The 18,542-nt window shown below is 45.4% G+C and overlaps 1 protein-coding gene across 1 annotated transcript; it reads left to right on the plus strand.

Annotated features, from left to right (window-relative positions):
* Positions 1–723: 723 nt before the first annotated feature.
* Positions 724–7,159, plus strand: LOC123133046 (probable LRR receptor-like serine/threonine-protein kinase At1g51810). Its single transcript, XM_044552592.1, has 11 exons — positions 724–832; positions 1,089–1,656; positions 1,934–2,424; positions 3,094–3,238; positions 3,559–3,630; positions 3,858–3,938; positions 4,497–4,645; positions 4,764–4,996; positions 5,143–5,272; positions 6,312–6,371; positions 6,489–7,159. Exons 1-11 carry the CDS (start codon positions 724–726, stop codon positions 7,157–7,159), a joined length of 2,709 nt encoding a protein of 902 aa, XP_044408527.1.
* The last annotated feature ends 11,383 nt before the right edge of the window (positions 7,160–18,542 follow it).

The raw sequence follows: 18,542 nt of genomic DNA on the forward strand, positions 1-18,542 counted from the left end.
GATCGTTTCTTAATCGCGTGGGCTGATTAAGAAACGATCCTTTGCTTAATGGCTCCCGCACATTGTTTTGCTTGGGGTTGTGATATTTGTTTATGTTGGAGGGGATTCGAATGTGGCAGCATGCATGTCTCGCAGCCAAGACCCTTCCAACGAAGTGTTCTATATTAGGATTCCGGATGCACCAGCCTCTTAACCACGTGGGTTCAACTTGACTGTCTTTTTGCTGATTAAGAAATGATCATTGGCTTAATGGCTCCCACGTACGTTCCCAGTTGCTTCTGTGATTACATTAGCATCGTGGGCTTTCGTCTTGAAAGTTTTTCTTTTATTGTAGACTTGTAACTTTAGTTTGTTTGTCCTTTAACCTTGATTCAACGAAATATCAACGTGTGCTTTCGCTATAGCTTATTGGACCGAGTTGCATGGTTGGTCAAAACGCACGTGTAACTGCAAGCTGGCCGGAAAATTGCAAAGACAGTGAAACAAAATTCCACGTCAAGTTGCACCATCTCTATTAATTCCTTAGTTTAATGCAAGTTGCATTTCTTTGAAGACAAGTTCACCTACCGATGAACAAAACTTTCGCACCGTTAACCGCATGTGCCGATCGAGGCCAAGTCATGGGAAACAGGCACTAAACCTTGCTAATTAATTTCCTCTGCTATATAACTAACTCCACAAGTCACTTTTAGCAGATACGTACGCCTTTTCTTGCTTGAAACCATGGTGATCAATTTCATTTGTTGGCCAAGTACCAAACTGGCATGGATCTTGGCGCTGCTGCTCAACCTGGTCATGATGATTCAAGTCCACGGCCAGCCTCCTTCTTCTGGTAACACAACCCATATCCTCTTAGCTTTCCCGTTGTAGATCCTACAGTTCTTTAAGCTATGCTCTATTTTCATGCAGTACTGTTCTGTTTACTTCACGCGTGCAACTTGAATAAATCTCGCTTTACAGTAATCTAAACATCCATACATTATTATCAGCTTCTGAGTATGCAGACACACAACTAATGATCTTTGCATCAATCCCAAACTGTTGGAACTTGGAACACATGAAATTGATACATATTCTCTATTGTATAGGGTTCATAAGCATCGACTGTGGATTGAGAAACCGCAGTTCCTACAACGACAGCGCCACCGGGCTACGGTTCGATCCTGACCGTGGATTTGTCGAGGGTGGCATGAGAAAACAAATTTCTCAAGAGTTTATGGCTGATGCCTTCAATGAGCAACAAAAAACCCTAAGGAGCTTTCATGACGGCTCAAGGAATTGCTATAGGCTGCCATCAACCATCGGTAAGAAGTATCTATTGAGAGCCACGTTTACTTACGGCAACTATGATGGGTTGAACAAGACTCTGGACGGGTCGCTCTTTCTGTTTGGGCTCCATATCGACGTTAATTCCTGGGACATGGTAAACTTGACAAATTGGGACCACACGACTATGATATGGAAAGAGGTGCTCACCGTTGCTCCGAGCAACTCCGTGTCCGCCTGCTTGGTGAACTTCGGTTCAGGGATTCCCTTCATATCCTCGTTGGAGCTGAGGCCACTCGAAGATACAATGTACCCTTTTTTCAATACTTCTGTTTCAATCAGCATTCTTACTCGAATCAGATTGGGCAACGTCACCGACTTTATCACAAGGTGAGATGAGGGGTCCGTCCATAATAATTTTGGGAGTAGATCTAAGTTGTGCCTGCTAATGGTTTTTGATTCACTTTGCTAGCTTATATTAATGCATATAGAGTGTTTCCTCATCTTTTTTTCCTTTATCCTGCAATTGCTTCTAAAAAATAATAATATTAAATCTCAAGACGGTGAGTAGTTAGGGTTGCTAGATCCTATACAAAGTAAATGCCAAACTGTACCATGCTAGCTATTTATCTGTCTTTTTTGTTGTGTGTCCTTGTGTTTGATTAAGGTATCCAACGGACAATTATGACCGCTTCTGGAGAAAGCAATCCCCATCCTACCCCTTGAGTAACCTCAACACTAGCAATAAAGTGGAGAGCCTCCCCGGCAACAACTTCTTCAATATACCATCGGTCATCATGCAGAATGCCTTGACCATAGACGTGAACTACTCCTCTATAAAGATCTCCCCAAGACCTTCTCCCAATCAGGACACTAAGAGCCTGCAGCTTCTCCCAATCTTTCACTTTGCCGAGATCAATGGGAGCAGCCCGAACAGGAAGTTTGACATCTACAGCGACGGCGAATTGCTCTTATCAGACTTCTCCCCTTCACGATTCCAGGTGGACAGCGTGCACCAAAACGGTCGTTTCTTGCGCAACCCAAATACATCCTTCCTCCTGAACAAGACGGGCAGCTCGACACTCCCGCCGTTGATCAACGCGTTCGAGCTCTACTACCTCGTTCGGATGGATAACCTCACTACTGACTCGGAAGATGGTAAGCTGATGTATATACTGCACGTTCATTACACACTTATCATTTAGTATATGACAGATTAACATGATCGTGATGCAATTTATTCAGTTGGTTGAATAGAACCTCCAGCTGCATGCATGCGTTTATAAAGAAATGTTAATGACCAGGATATCACTGTGTAGGCCGCCGAAGATCGTCATTAAAGTAGTAGAAACATGTTCATCGGCCGGCTGGCTCACTAGTTTACTCAACTCCTGAGTAAGACAGAATAGAAAGGTCAAGTTGCCAATGAGCCATGGCTAAGACCATAGTTGAGGAATGGATTCATACAATTTATTAAATTATATGAAAAGATAAATACTTGCATCCGAAATAACTTTGCAACTTCTTATTATGACCTGCCGCCTAGGCTGTTGGAGATGCTTCCGCTAGCGATAGGGTAACTTCTAGTATACTTCATTCAATAGGAGGTACCTCCTTGTATATACAGAGACACCCAGAGTAAATCCAAACCTTGAAAAATAACCTCTATCTTTAGAAATCCAATCTGGAAAATGGAAAGGATGCCCACATATAACGCAACTACTTAAATTAATGTTTTCCTCTTTTTTAGTACATATAAGCCCTATAACCAACATATACATATTTTTTATTCCGGATTCATAATTTTCTGTGTTTTTCCTATTGTAGTCCATTACATGAAAGAAGCCAAGAACCACTACAATTTGACACGAATAAACTGGAATGGAGATCCGTGCTCCCCAAGAGAATATTCCTGGGAAGGTTTGACTTGCGACTACTCAAAGAGGAACCAGAATCCAAGGATTGTTTCAGTGTAAGACCATAATATCATATACATTTGAAATTAAAGCATTGGAGTTCATATATTTAACAATTTAAGTGCATAAGTTTAATGCTCCACAAAAGCCACCTCATGACTTAAGTATTTCTCCATATATGTATTGTTATGTATAAATATATTACTATACGAACACTCGGTCATGTTTCTTACCGGCTAAGATCTTGATAACACAGATAATTTACTTGAAATGAAAACCATGTAATTTATAGTAAAGCTTGACCGCAGAAATATATGTCAGCTCGATGAAATCACTAGACTGATAGAACTTGTTGTAACATGAGTTGCTTTTGCAGAAACCTCTCTGTGAGTGGATTGAAAGGTGGATTAGCTGTATCATTCATGAACATGGTATCACTAGAAAACCTGTAAGTGGTATATAGCACAATATATTGGTATGCTAGAGACTTATTGCGATTATGTTGACATGATTTTGACCCTATGAACAAAATTTATACAGGGATTTATCACACAACAATTTGACGGGAGCTATTCCAGATTATCAACTAAAGTCACTCAAAATTCTGTAAGTCTGATTGCATATTTGGTTGATGATATAGATTTCACACGAATAATTTTAACTATTATTTTCCAGCAACTTGTCAAACAACCAGCTCGTTGGACCAATCCCCGATTCTATTCTTCGAAGATTTCAAGCTGGTTTGCTTGATTTAAGGTTTGACATGCTCTATTGCACAATTCCTTGATATATTTCTATTTCTGATCAAACTAAAAAACACACCAATAGGCTCAACCCAAAGTTCATATCAAAGAAGTAATTGGACATTTAGAAACAATAGTTGCAGATATTATATAAATTATTGGTGGAAACACATTTTGTTCCTTTGGCACGCCTTGACAAACAAGAGCTACACATGTTCACATATGTAGCTCAACCAGCTATATGCATAAACTATATCTCAAATGCGACTAAGTTCTGCCACCCAATTAGTAAATAGTCATACTTTTGCAGTGCTTACCGATCCAAACATACCACGGTAACATATACTAGCATCTAGTAACTTCAAATGATTTATCATTGGTGAGCCTTCAACATGACAGGAAGATAATGACCTATTCATAACGGGATGCGATTTGAAAACAATGCAGTATGTTAATTTAGAGGTTGGAGGTCCTTATAAGAACTATTGTTACAATCATAATTTTGTAGAGCCGTTTTAGCTAATATGTTTGAGAGATGATTTATTGATATGCTGTTCATTTGTGTCACAAGATTGGAAGGCAACCCCGTATGCTCAAAAGTCAAAGATACATACTGCTCAAATAAGAAGAACACCATACAAACAATGCTTATCATAGTGACGGTTCCCGTGGTATCCCTCCTAGTATTGATGTGCATAATCTGGAAGTTATGCTGGAAAGGTAAAATATAACTTTTATGCTCTAAAATCCCCTTTCATCGCTGCAATAAAATTTGGTAGACATTAGACAACAACTTCATGCCTAAAATTTCATGTAATGTAACTTCTTGACCATGCAGGTAAGTCAGACCATGTGGATTATGCCATGTATGAAGAGGAAACTTCTCTACATGTGGACCTCAGACGATTCACGTACATAGAGCTAAAGCTCATAACAAACGACTTCCAATCAATCATTGGAAAAGGAGGTTTTGGTATTGTTTATCATGGCAAACTGGAAAATGGTGATGAAGTAGCCGTTAAGGTGCTGATGGAAACATCAATAGCGGAGTCAACAGACTTCCTACCTGAGGTATATCAGAAACCAACATGGCTGAATTATTTTTTCTTCAATGGAGAGTATACAATAAGCCAGGAAGATAAATATACCCTTTATGTAGTCTATATCCCATAAATGCAATTGGCTTGTATGTTTGGTAACTATATGTATTCCCGCAGGTAGAAACCTTGTCCAAAGTTCATCACAAGAATCTTGTGACTTTGAAAGGATATTGCCAAAACAAGAAGTGCCTCGCCCTCATTTATGACTTCATGCCGAGAGGGAATCTTCAACAGCTCATACGAGGAGGTTTATTTATTAATTCTTTACATTTTATTAATGTTTATATTAAACATAGTTGACTGGTTAAGTTGTAGTTAAATTTGTATAAGGTTGTTTATGACTTAAATCAATAAATTTTAACTCTCGCCAAACCTAAAATCAGTAAACTCTAAAATGAAAATTGAGAAATTCAAGGTTTTAATTCCTCCAAAACAAACGACGGAAACAGACGTCTTGACCACATAGTCTAATTAAACCCTTGGCATACAAGTACTTCTCAAATTATATGAACATATGGTGTTTTGTAGAGTAATATAAAAATCATAGGACATGTCTGTAAGTACAAAAAATGAACTCCAAAGTCAAAGTAGTCCACCTTTTGACATCTTACTGTCAACATGATTTCTTGTTACATGTGCAGTTGGTTGCCTAGACTGTTATTGTTACTCTGGGTAAATGCATTTGAGTTGGCGGACCTAATTTACTATGTGATTATGTAGTAAGAAGTAAGGCCCTAGCTGCAAATTCTTGAAGTCACAACCATGGAATGTTCAACTAATTGTCCATAGCTATGTGGCTAACGAACTGAGGAAAACATAGTTACACTCCGAGTGTCATAGCCATGACATGATGGAATTGTAAGCATCTTTCAAAGCCATTAAGAATGAAATCAACTCTAGATGAAAAATTAAAGTAATAATTTAATATTTGGTTCTCTTCTTAATTTGATTTGAATATAACAAAAACTCTTGCAAAGAGAAGCAAAAGCATCAATCGACTCTCGAATATCAAAGCTCAGTTTTTTGCAGGTTTAAGATCTTAATATATCGATTTGTTCTATGCTTAACAATTAAGGCAGTGTGCATAATTTGGTAGTGTAAATATATGTACGGCATGATAACAATAAGAGTATTAGTAGTTGTGGTGGTGGTAGTAGTAGTGGTTGTAGTGGTGGTAGAAGAAATAGTAGTAATAAGAATGGTAGTAGTACCAATAATAAAAACATATATATATGTGCTATGCACGTATCAAGGAACTTATATTGATCTCATATTTCTTGATGCAGGAGATGACTATAGTTTGAATTGGGAAGAACGCCTTCATATTGCACTTGATGCTGCACAAGGTCCATAATTCAATTATTTACATTTTTTTTGATAGTTTGCAATTGCTTATCACACTTTTTATGTATTGTATGTATGTATGCTTGTTTTGACTAAGTATGAACTTCAATAAACTATAGGGCTGGAGTATCTACACGAGTCATGCACCCCATCAATAGTTCACAGAGATGTAAAGACCCCCAACATCCTTCTAGACAAGAATCTGGTGGGGATAATATCTGATTTTGGGCTTTCTCGGGCTTTTAATGATGCTCACACACACATATCTACTGTTGTTGCTGGCACTCTTGGCTACCTCGACCCTGAGTACCATGCAACTTTCCAACTCACAGTCAAGACAGATGTTTATAGCTTCGGCATCGTGCTTTTGGAGATCATCACTGGTCAGCCCCCAGTATTGATGGAACCTCAAACCTTTCATCTACCAAACTGGGTACGCCATAAGATTTCCATGGGCAATATTCATGACATCATGGACAAGAGGTTGTTGGATCAGTACGATGCTCATTCACTCCAGAGTGTGGTAGACCTCGCCATGAACTGCGTCGAAAACGCAGCCATCAACAGGCCGACCATGACCGAGGTTGTTTCAAGGCTCAAAGAGTTGTTGCCAGTAGTTTCAAGCGAAAAGTTGTCTGTTTCTGCTTCAACTAGTAGTATGAACCCCATGGATGTTGAAATTCGAAGGCAATTTCAGTTGACGATTTCTGGAGTAAGCAACGAGGAGTACTCCTTCAAGTCTGGTTATACCGGTGGGATGTCTGAATTAATCCCTTTATCTGGACGGTGAAAGGGAAACTCCTACTGAGTTATTGTTGCATCTGGTTAGCCAAAGTTTGGTAATCTTTTCAAATGTGTCCTTGTTTGTTGTTCATAAACTGTAATCGGTTCATTTTATGTTTCTGGCACGTCTGTGGTGTTTTCCTTTCTGTTCTGTTCTTGTGAGAACTATGCTACTTAGTTGGAGTAATTTTGAAAACGGAAGCATCTTCTTCCTGTGAGAACTCATGACATATTATCCAGTTCCCACGCATTGAGTCCCATAACCAATCCTAAACAAGTGGTCTGCTCAAGCGTTGCTGATTTATGATTCTGCTTATTTATCCCTAATATCTCACGCAGTATGTGGTATAATATAAGATAAAACATAGATGCTCCTTCTGCCAAACCCTATGAACATATTCCGCGTCACAGAATTATATTCGATGGGGTTGCGCTATGAGTGAGTTCGAACCTGTTCTTTGAAGAGGCTGATCCTGTTCACGGTCGCCGGCCGCCCGACGACAGTTCCTCGACTCGGCTGCCGCCCGCTGCAGCGCCTCCTCCTCCTCCGCGTTGAAGACAAGCTGTTGCGGCCTTGTGTCCTGACAGCCCGTAGACGCCCGCCCAGCGGCAGAAAGGTAACGGGCTGCACGTACCCAGTGGGACTGTGGGAGTCGCGCCTATAGGCCCTAGGCTGGCATCAACAGCCCATAACCCCTCCATGTGTCCCTTGTCCAGTAGTCTTCTTTTATCTCACACGTAGCTGCATTCCCTCAAAAAAAAAATCTCATGACTGCAGGTTATAACAGTAAAAGCGTGTATGGCATTTGGGGGGATACTTTCAGTTCGCGCCTCGGTTCTGAGCTACCGATAATTCATCCTAACCAAGTGCAAACTTGCACGGTGTGAAAAATAGATATAACCTGCATTGTTTCCAATATACGCTGCAGTCATACCGATGAATTATGTGACATACAAACTGTGCCCATGGTTGTGCAGGCTTCCACAGGCGACCAAGCGCTATCTACGTTCCTCCCCCGTAGCTAGTGGTAGAGATGGGAGCTCATTGAAAAAGCATTTTATTTTGATGGGCATCAAACATGACGGTACATTTAAGAAACAGCATCTACAAATTCATTAAAATCTGGAAATCAATGTGCATGTATATTGTGAGAATGGATCGCATTTTTTCTTGGAAAAGGGGAGCATGTATATTATTATTATCTGATGGAACATATATCTGTGATTTTTTTGCAATTTTCCCCCCGAAATTCATATTTGTTATCTCTATTTCTTAACCAAAACTTACAGGTGCATACTCGATTTTATGATGTAGCACCCAGTTTTCTCCAAATTGTTTTAGAACTATTTTAGAACTATCTTGAGTAGTTGCTCCTGTGAGCATACCAGAATCCGTTCTAATATCAGCCCAGTTTGCTCATACCGGGCAAGTTGTCTTTCTTTTAGCCACCTAGCGGTAGTTCCATACAGTTATGAACCTAGAATAGCGGACTGGTTCCGAGAAAGAATCACCATGTCCAACCGCACAAGTTCATGGTTTTTTAAACCACTAAACGACTACATAAATAGGAATAGAAACTACTCCCTCCGTCCCGTAATGTAAGACGTTTTAGGGGGCCCGCAGAGGGCTATATAATTTCCCGTCAACAAAAAGGAGAGAAAAACTATCACTTGTTACAAAGGGCTACATCATTGCAGCCCATTTAGGAGGCCCGCAGAGGCGGCGGGAGCCTCCCGTGCCACTTCAAGAGGCATGTAGGAGCTCCCGCATGTGGTTTGTCTCGACGACGAGAAACGAGTGACGAAATGTAAGAGCATCTTCAACCGGCCCCACCTCTCCCCAGTGGCGTAGCTGTAGGGTGGCCAGGGTGGTCCATGAACCACCCTGGAATTCAGCCCATTAATATACTACTAGTCTGTCAAAAAGGAAAGGAAGAAAGCAAGCCCAACTCAGCCCATGAATACGTGAAGGATTGGCTCGTTAGTCTCCCGGAACGCGTGTGTGCGCCGATTGATCGACACCAGAAGACGTTCCTGATCGTAATCGAGTAGCTCATGAACTAGCAAGGTTAGCTAAGTTTTCTTCTCCGAGGGTTTGGATGGATAACGCCCCTGATAAGGTTATCCCTTTACTTGTAAACGATGCTACTTTACTTATGAATGAATAAAGGAGAAGAAGTTTATCAAAAAAAAAAAGAAGACGTTCCTGATTCCCGTCTCCTCTTGCAGTTCAGGAACCCTAGCAGCGAGCGCCATCCGCCATCGCCCCGCACCCCCACTGCGCATCCACCGGCCGACAGGGCACTCATCGACGCGACGAAGCGGTGGCCGGGCGAAGGACACTTGCCGGTGGCGGCAAACAGGCTGTCGGCGAAGCATTAGGTTGAGGACCACCTGTTCAGTTTTTCATCATACTACTCCAATCTAAAGTAAAGTATTTTGTTCTCCTTTAATTCATAAATTCAAAGTGTAAATTTTTTTGCAATGAAGATTTGAACAAGTTAAGCTGAGATCTGAGAGTGCAAGATATAGTTTTACTTTTGGCAATTGATAATTGATAAATAGAAGTATAGAACTGACTTATCATTTGGAATTTGATCCAGTTGATAGCTAATAAATTAATGTTTGTGTAGAATTTTTGCAAAATGAAGAGGACTGGAGACATAGTATCTCTTTTGATTGTGTTATATACATCGGGCGAGATGCTTTCTCCAAAGTGAATGAAGATATATAATTGATACTTTCATGGTGAGAAGGCGTTATCCCGAAAAATAAGGTGTGAATCTTCTTTCCCGGTTTATCGTTATGAAGACCTTATTGATATATACTTTTGATATATTCTGTATGCATATGCTGGTTTAGTTGAATTTGTGGTGCAATTTTTTTTCCTGTCAATTGGACCACCCTGAGATAAAATCCTAGCTACGCCACTGCCTCTCCCCTATAGGGCGGACAACCCAGATACGGCGCGGACAGAAAACCTCCACCCAACTGGACCCAATAATCAGCCCAAATGTCCTCCCAACACAAAAAAGTCAGCCCAATGTCCGGGTTATTGGCAACCCTCATACCCAGATTTGGGGCCGCCAAGACGCGTCCCCCACGTTGAATCTGACATATTGGACCCATCCCAAATCGCATAAACAAGACGGAACCCTCGCCCAACTTGCATCGTTTGTCACACTTATGCCCTCTCTCTTGCATAACTCCGCCTCCCCTTGCCTAGCTCTGCCTCAGTTTTGGCCTCCCCGCCGCACCCCCGCCGTCGTCTAGACTCCTGATGGGGCATTCGTGGAAGATGGCTCAGCGGCTGGTGGAATGATCTTGCGAAGGCAGGATGGTTCAGTCGTATTTGCTGCATATCGGTATTTATTCAATCGCAACCAAGTGCTTGAAGTGGAGAGACATGCGATAATGTTGAGTATGGCCTGGCTGTTCTAAGAGCATCTCTAGCAGATCCCATATATCGCCGACCCACAAAACACGTTTACAGTTCACGGAAAAACAGTTTTGCGGGCCGGCGCTGGCGTCGGCCGAGCAGACCCCTCATAGCGCAGCTGTAAAACAGAATATTCGCGGATATTCCGTTTTACAGCTCCGTTATGTGCGGTCTGCTCGGCCGGTGATATTCCGTTTTACAGCTCCACTATGAGGGGTCTTCTCGGCCGGCACCCAAGCCGGCCCACAAATCAGATGGTTTTTTATCTGAATTTGACACATATGCCACATATTCAGAATTAATAATTCAATATAAGATAAAATGCCAATATTACAATACGACAATCATCCAAATTACAATAATTATTAAAATCACCGAAGCAAACTAAATAATTCAATACAAAACTTGTGCCGAACACAAATCACACATGAATTAAATGAAATGAATGCAAAACTGGAATGTCTTACTGCCCAGCCCTTTGCCAATGGTGCTCAATGAGATCCTCGTGAAGTTGAAAGTGGTTGTTTGCATTTTCAATCTCCCGGTAGGCCTGAAGAAATGCTCTAATATGGTTAGGGTCTGTAGCTGGTTTGATACGACTACCCACATTGTCGTAGAAGAATTCCAAGTTCATCCCTCTCTCATCTTCGAGAATCTTATTGTGAAGAATAACACATCATGTCATGATGTTTTTCAAGGATCGCTTGTCCCAAAAACAAGAAGGACCACGAACGATGGCAAACCTAGATTGCAAAACCCTGAATGCTCTTTCAATATCTTTTCAGGGTGCCTCTTGTACCCTTGCAAATTCACATTGTTTCTTAGTTTTGGGGCCTTTGATGCTCTTGAGAAATGTGCACCAAGAAGGGTAGATACCATCTGCAAGATAGTACCCCTTTGTGTATTAATGCTCATTGATAGTGTAGTTGCAAGTAGGAGCATGACCACTAGCCAGCCTAGCAAACAAATGAGACCGTTGAAACACATTGATATCATTGAGAGTACCCGACATACCAAAAAAAGCAATGCCAAATCCATAAATCCTCGGATGCTACGAGCTCTAGCGCAATTCTTGCATCACGAGACTTGCCACAATACATTCCCTGCCAAGCCTTCGGGTACTTTTTCCAAGTCCAATGCATACAATCAATGCTTCCTAGCATGCCAGGCCAACCTCTTTTCTCGCTTGATGCTATCAAAATTTTTGTGCCTTCCTTGTTGGGTGCCCGAAGATATTCAGGACCAAAGACATGGATGATCACTTCGAAAAACCTATGCACTGACACAATTGTAGTATCTTCATCAATGCGAAGGTACTCATTGGCATAGTCAGCCGGAATGCCGTATGCAGTTACCCGCGTAGCTGCCGAGATTTTGATGTGCACTAAATCCCTTCAATCCCAAAACATTTCTTCTTTGAGTGAAATACCAACAACTGGCCATGCCAGCTTGCACTTTTTTTACAAAGAGGGATCGGCGCATTCGATCGGTACATTCTCTGGAAGAGGTGCAGCGGACATGTTGGATTGTCTGCGAAGTAGTCTTGCATAAACATCTCGTTGCCGAGATGGCGATGTCGAGGAATGCAAAGGCGGTCAATCCTCGCCGTCTCTTTCCATTGCCATCTTCGTGCTCCTTCACTACGAGGGCCATCACCAACATCTTCTGCTGATGGTTCACAAGTTGCGTCTCAACATCTGAGTCATCCAAATCGGACGAATCCTCGAGCAAAAACCTCTCACAAGAGCTCAATTCCATCTAAATTCACAAATACAGACGCCGGATGAACCAACTATGCATAGCGCATCCCAAATCACAAGCACAAGTACTCACTGGCGACTCGGGGCGGTGGCTCTGTGGCGGTGGATCCCGGGTGGCGACGGTGACTAGGGGCGGCTCGGCTCAGCGGATCCGGGGAGCCGGTGAAGCGGCTAGGTGGAACAGGGTGAGGGGAGCCCCTGCGGCCTGATTCCGTCCGCAAATTTGGCCGGAATCGCTAGCGGCGGACGGGCGGAACCAATGGCGGGCGGCTGTGGAAGGGGTGGTGAACACGCGTGGGCTGAAATATCCCTCCCGCCAACCGCTTTTCTGGGATACGTGGCACCGTCGGGTCGAGGGGAAACCTGCGTTTTCGCGGGTTGGATACGGGATATTACCACATCCCTCAAAAAAATTACGGTTCCAGCGCATTTGCGGGGTTTGATCGGGCATCATTTTTAGCGCGTCCCTTATTTTAATGGTTATTTTGTGGGTCGGGGCATTATACGGGGTCTGCTAGAGATGCTCTAATGTGGTCAGACTTGTTGATGACTCTTTCTATTCTATCAAGTAAAAGTTCAGACAGGATTTAATATATAGTTGGTACAGAGTTTACTTGCATAGAGAGCAAAACAGCTTTGCAGATTATCTAGTGTGTTTTTTTTTGCTCCACTTGCGAGCTGTAATACTTTTTTTTAGGGGAGCGAGCTGTAATACTTTTACGACTTTGTGCTACTTCGTGGATTTTTAATAAGATAACTGCATGCATCATTATTATGCAGAGGCCGGGGTACGCCTCCATTTCCAAAAAATAAATAGAATAAAACTCCTAAGAAACCCAAAAAAGAAAAAAGATTCCTTCATTTTTTCTAAACTATACAGCAACTCGTTCCCCAAAACTCCATCACGTTACGAAGGCCCAACAATCTATATGGCCTCCTAGTACCCCGTGTCTCTCTCATTGCTAGCTTGACAGAAACCCTAACCACCAACTGTCGCAGGCCCATCGATATCAACGACATGGACGTGCTGGAGCACCACGACGTGCTGTCCGACATCCTCCGCCATCTGCCGCCCTGCAGCCTTGCCGCCTGCCGCTGCGTGTGTGCGGCCTGGCGCGCAGCCGTTGACGACCACCGCCTGCTGCACGCCGATCTGCTCCCGCTCTCGCTCCATGGCGTCCTCTACCAGACCCAAGATACGTTCATCACCAAAATCTTCTCCCGCACTTCCACGGCGGACCGCGTCGTCGCCGCCTTTCGTGGCCTTGACGACAAGTTGCCTGAACTTATGGACTGCTGCAACGGCCTCCTCCTATTCTGGCACTACGTGCTAAACCCCGCCACCCGGCAGGTGGCGCAGCTGCCCCCGCAGCCGCACCCCTGCGAGGCAATGGACTGTACTCGTTGCTGGGATGATCACTACCTCATCTATGACACTACCGTGTCGCCACACTTCGAAGTGATCTTGGTGCCATACCCTCACCACGAGATTCAGGTGTGTCATATCTCCAGGCATACTTGCGGTCACGGATCAGTCGTTTCTGCAATGGAATGGCCACCTTCACCCTACATTATGCATGTCTTCTCCTCAAAAACGGGGTGCTGGGAGAAGAGGTCATTCCGGCGACAGGGAGAGACCGCCGGAGCACTCGCCGACGTCAAAATCAAACTGCCAAATCTCTTATGCTTTTTATAACACGTCGCCTATTGGCGGGAGGCACTCTATGTTCGTTGTGGAGCCGGCTTTATTATGAGGTACTCACACAAACCATAAGTTTGCTCATAGTAGGGACTATCATACACCAGTATTATGCATACGATACTATATCTTCAATACATACTTACGATACATTATCACAGTATGATAAGGAAACCTCTTTTTCTTGATTCAATTGAGTCGTGAGTGTCACCTCAGCTAAATTGCCTATTCATTTCGTGCATGATACTTACTATTATTCCCATTACAGGATTTTTTTATCGCACGCTTATTTAGAGACTGTTGGTTTTAACTTCTTTTTTCATACCAAGATATGCAATTTGTGTCATTAATGTAATAATAAATAGAAGATTTTGGTTTCTACAGGATAGATTTGCGGAATGACATGTACCAAGTTATTGAGTTGGCAAATGGAAAAGAAGGAACACCTCGTTTAGGAAAATCAAAGAACGGTGTGTATTGCGCATTACGCCACGGACGATGCACATTTGAGGTTTGGTTCCTTAATGAATCACATGGTCGGATGGAGTGGGTGTTCAAGAATAAGGTCAACCTTCAGCCTATAAGAGGAGATTTTCGCAAGAATCAAACCGACGAACAATGGATCGAAAAATCATGTGATCCACTAAAGCAGGATGAGTCAAAGACTAACATCAACCTTGAGCCCGTAGATGACAACAACCAAGCACCGGTGGAAGATGCTTATGATTGGAGCTCCGACAATGAAAATGCTATTGACACCGTAGATTGGCCTGGAGGTTGCAACTTCAATGCCTACATTGGTCCTACTTTTGAGTGTCTTGGATTTCACCCCTACAAAGAAATTGTCTTGTTCAATAACAGCAAGAGAACACTAGCCTATCATTTAAAAAGCTCAAAGGTTCGGCATTTGGGCAAGATGGTAGTCAATGGCCTGAATATGGAAATGGAAGAGTCTTTTCCATACGCTCCATGTTGGGTGAGGAACTTACCTGGAAGTAGTTAATTACAATATATGTTCTACATGTATTTATTTTGCAGTTTCAAACATGCGTAATTGCAATATTTTTAGGGAGTCTATTTGTCACTTGACTGATTTTGAAGAGGCCTTTTACAGTACATCCTTTCAATTAGAGTGGTCCATTTTGTTAACTCAATGAATCAAATCCAACCATACCACCCAGCAGATTGTGTAGTATTTGTCTTGCGTACGTCAAAATCCATCACTCATATGGTAGAATCAGAATATATTTTTCTTCGGTGACGGGCCTAATCCATTCGTATGGGCAGAGGCGCAGAGCCCTCCGTTCTCCGTGTTCGATTGATTCGGTGCAAGTTTCGTCCGTCAGCTGGAAAGAATTTGGCCTAGCTCAGCTAGCTGCTGCTTTGGCTGTTGGAACCGAGAACGCCGGCGTGCTCTAGCTCACGATGCTAAGGAGGAGGAGAGGTAGACTAAGACACGGGCCTTTTGTGCTGCGCACAGTAATTGCAGCTCTTCTCATTGATCGCTCACTTATTAGTACACGAACTAAGGAACGAAAAACCCTCCAGACTGCCGAGCCTACCGGACGTGCCATCCCACATCGCTCGCCTTGCGGGTGGTGGCATCATGCCGAGTCCACCGCTGCATGCCATCACATGATCTCACAACGGTCGCACCAATCTAGCTAGCTACTAACCGAAAATGAGATCGGCCTCTGCGTGTACATGCACACGTGACAGAGCCGTTTATTTGCTAACTGAAAACAAAGCAAACTATCCTAGTGGCACAAGGATTACAAGCTCAACATGGTGTGAAAAGTACTCAACCTCCTTGTCTGTGGTGTGACAATTTGAGAGCCACTTATCTCTCAGCAATCCGGTCTTTCATGCAAGAACAAAACACATTGAAATAAATTTTCATTTTGTTAGAGAAAGAGTTGCTAATAAACTCTTGGACATTCGATTCATACACTCCAACAATCAAGTTGCAGATGGCTTTACAAAAGCCTTGCCCACACGAAGCTTTGAAGATTTCAAGCATAATCTCAACTTGATGAAGTTGTGATTAAAGGAGGGTGTCAAACATAGTTAACCGCATGTGCCGGATACAGGAGGTTGCGTGGTGTATTCTCTAGGTAATTTGGTTGTTAGGTAGAATATCTCTTATCTCATGTATTCTATCACTATCTCTACTTAACTTCCTCTCCAAGATGTAATCTCCTGTAACAACTTTGTGTATGCACTATCAGGGAGGTGTGCCCCTGTTCTATAAACACGTACGACGTCCCCTGGAGGAGAGGCACGACGCTTTCCGCCCTCGCACAGATGAGAGTAAGCAAGCCAGCAAAGACATTTGCTTCGATGCCATCTATCTTCACAACACTTGGTGCAACATGTTAGAGATATATTTGGGTTACATGTATTTGGTAGTTTAGGATTCCTACCTTATCTCTAGGAGAGGCGTCTTGCCCTCCAAGTCTTGTACTCAATATATACTCGCCCTCGAGGCTCGATAATACAACCATCATATTCCGCAACAATTCCTCTCTCTCCCTTCTAACATGGTATCAGCCTAATCACAATCCAAACCCTAGCCGCCGCCGCTTTCGCACCCACGCGCCGCCCCCGGGGCGGTCGGCCTCCATGACCGCCGCCGGGGGCCGCGCTGCCCGTACCTAGGGTTCGTCCGCCGGTCGTGTCGACCGGCTGCCCTAGAGAGTCTTTTTCCCGATCCTTTGATCCGGGTTTTCTCTCTCTCGCCGGTCACTTTGATCGGCGTCTACTTTTTGGTTTTCCGGTCTATGTGATCCGGTTTGCGTCGCCCACCGCCGCCGTCGACCCTCGCGCCTCTACTCCGACATCGGCGTCGATTTCACCGGCTGCTTCATCATCAACGGCGCGGCAAGGCTGGACGCGCCGCCCAAGGGACGCCTTCGTGCGTCGCTGCCGGCCGCTCGTCCGTGCGGTCTCCATCGCCGGTCTATCTTCGTCGTCATCGCCCGGGACATCACCGACAACGTCGCCATCGCCTCCGATCTGCGCGTCGTCCCTGCCATGGCGCATACAGCGGCGCCGTCGGTCTGATCAACCGATCACGCGGCTGTCTTCGCCAAGCACGTCCCCGAGCACGCGCCTACCGCCGATCGAGCCACAGGTTGCCATCGCGTCGTCCCTACGGACCGCTGTGTTGCCGCCCGAGGTCTTCCCGTCGGCTGCCCCGACTCACGCGCCGCTCCCGCCGACGCCCCTACGGGCGGTCGCGTCACGGAACGTGGTCCACGCTGCCGCCCCGAGATCCTCCCACCGGCTACCCCTGTAGCCGCCGCCGCCGCCTCTGTGTCACCCCTTAGGGTTATCACGTCGCGGCACGCGGTCCACGCCGCCTCCCAACGGGCCATCGCCCTCAGCTAGTGGTTCTCCGCGCGGCTGCCCCGACCTGCGAGCCTCCGCTACACCGCCTCTTCGGGTTGTAAAGCTGCGGCATGCGGTCACCGCTGCCGCCCGAGGCCGTCCCCGCGGTTGCACCGACCTGCGAGCCGCCGCTACACCACTTCTTCAAGCTGTAGGACTGCGGAACGCGGTCCCCGCAGCCGCCTCGCGGTTCCTGCCGCCGCCCCAAGGTCTTCCCGCCGTCACCCCGGCCCGCCTGCCGCCGCTGCGTCGCCCCTTCGGGCCGTAGCGCCGCGGCCCGTGGTCCACGCTGCCGTCACCGCGCGTCGACCTCCCGTGGTATGCGCCGCGCCGTCTCCCTTGGCGCGGGAACGCCACCGTCCACGCCGGTCTTCGTCACGCTGTCAGGCTTCTTCGCCTACTTCGAGCACCGCCGCCGCACTCCTAACCTAGCCGCCGCCGCGACCGTCAGGCCGCCGCGGCCGCTCTTCTTTGGTCGCCGCCGCCGCCCGTCCACCCCCTTCGTCTTCGTCCAAGCACCAACCCGTCGCCAGCGTCGTCGTCATCTACCCCAACAACTTCGTCTACTCCGACCACCGTTGGTGACATCGGCCCTGCGCCGATAGACGCCGCAATTGTCGTCGAGTTCTTCTCTGCTGGCCCCTCTGACTTCTCCGACATGGCGTACAGCTCGTGCAAGTCCCTCGTCTACGCATGCCCGGTGCTGGCAACACCGATGTGTGCCTTCATCCACGACGTGTCCCCGGGCCTGGCAAGCCTGGTCGGCGCTTCGTCAACTTCGTCTTCGTCCGTCTACGCATGCCCGGTGCTGGCAACACTGATGCGTGCCTTCGTCCATGATGTGTCCCCGGGCTTGGCAAACCCGTCACGACGCGTCGTCAACATCTTCTTCCCGGCGCACCACTACTTCGACACCCTTGCGCCCATGCTAACTCGGCGCCCCCTTGCGCCCGCGGCTCCACGGCGACCTCCTCGACACCGGCCACCTCGACTCTACATCGACCACGGAATTTTTCGCACGGCTACCTCGACCACGGCTACACCATCCTACGCTCTCGGCTACATCGACATCGGCACAAAGAGCTATCATCCGCTTGAGCAA

This window comes from Triticum aestivum, chromosome 6B (assembly GCF_018294505.1).
Source record: "Triticum aestivum cultivar Chinese Spring chromosome 6B, IWGSC CS RefSeq v2.1, whole genome shotgun sequence".
In the NCBI taxonomy this organism is placed as follows: Eukaryota; Viridiplantae; Streptophyta; class Magnoliopsida; order Poales; family Poaceae; genus Triticum; species Triticum aestivum.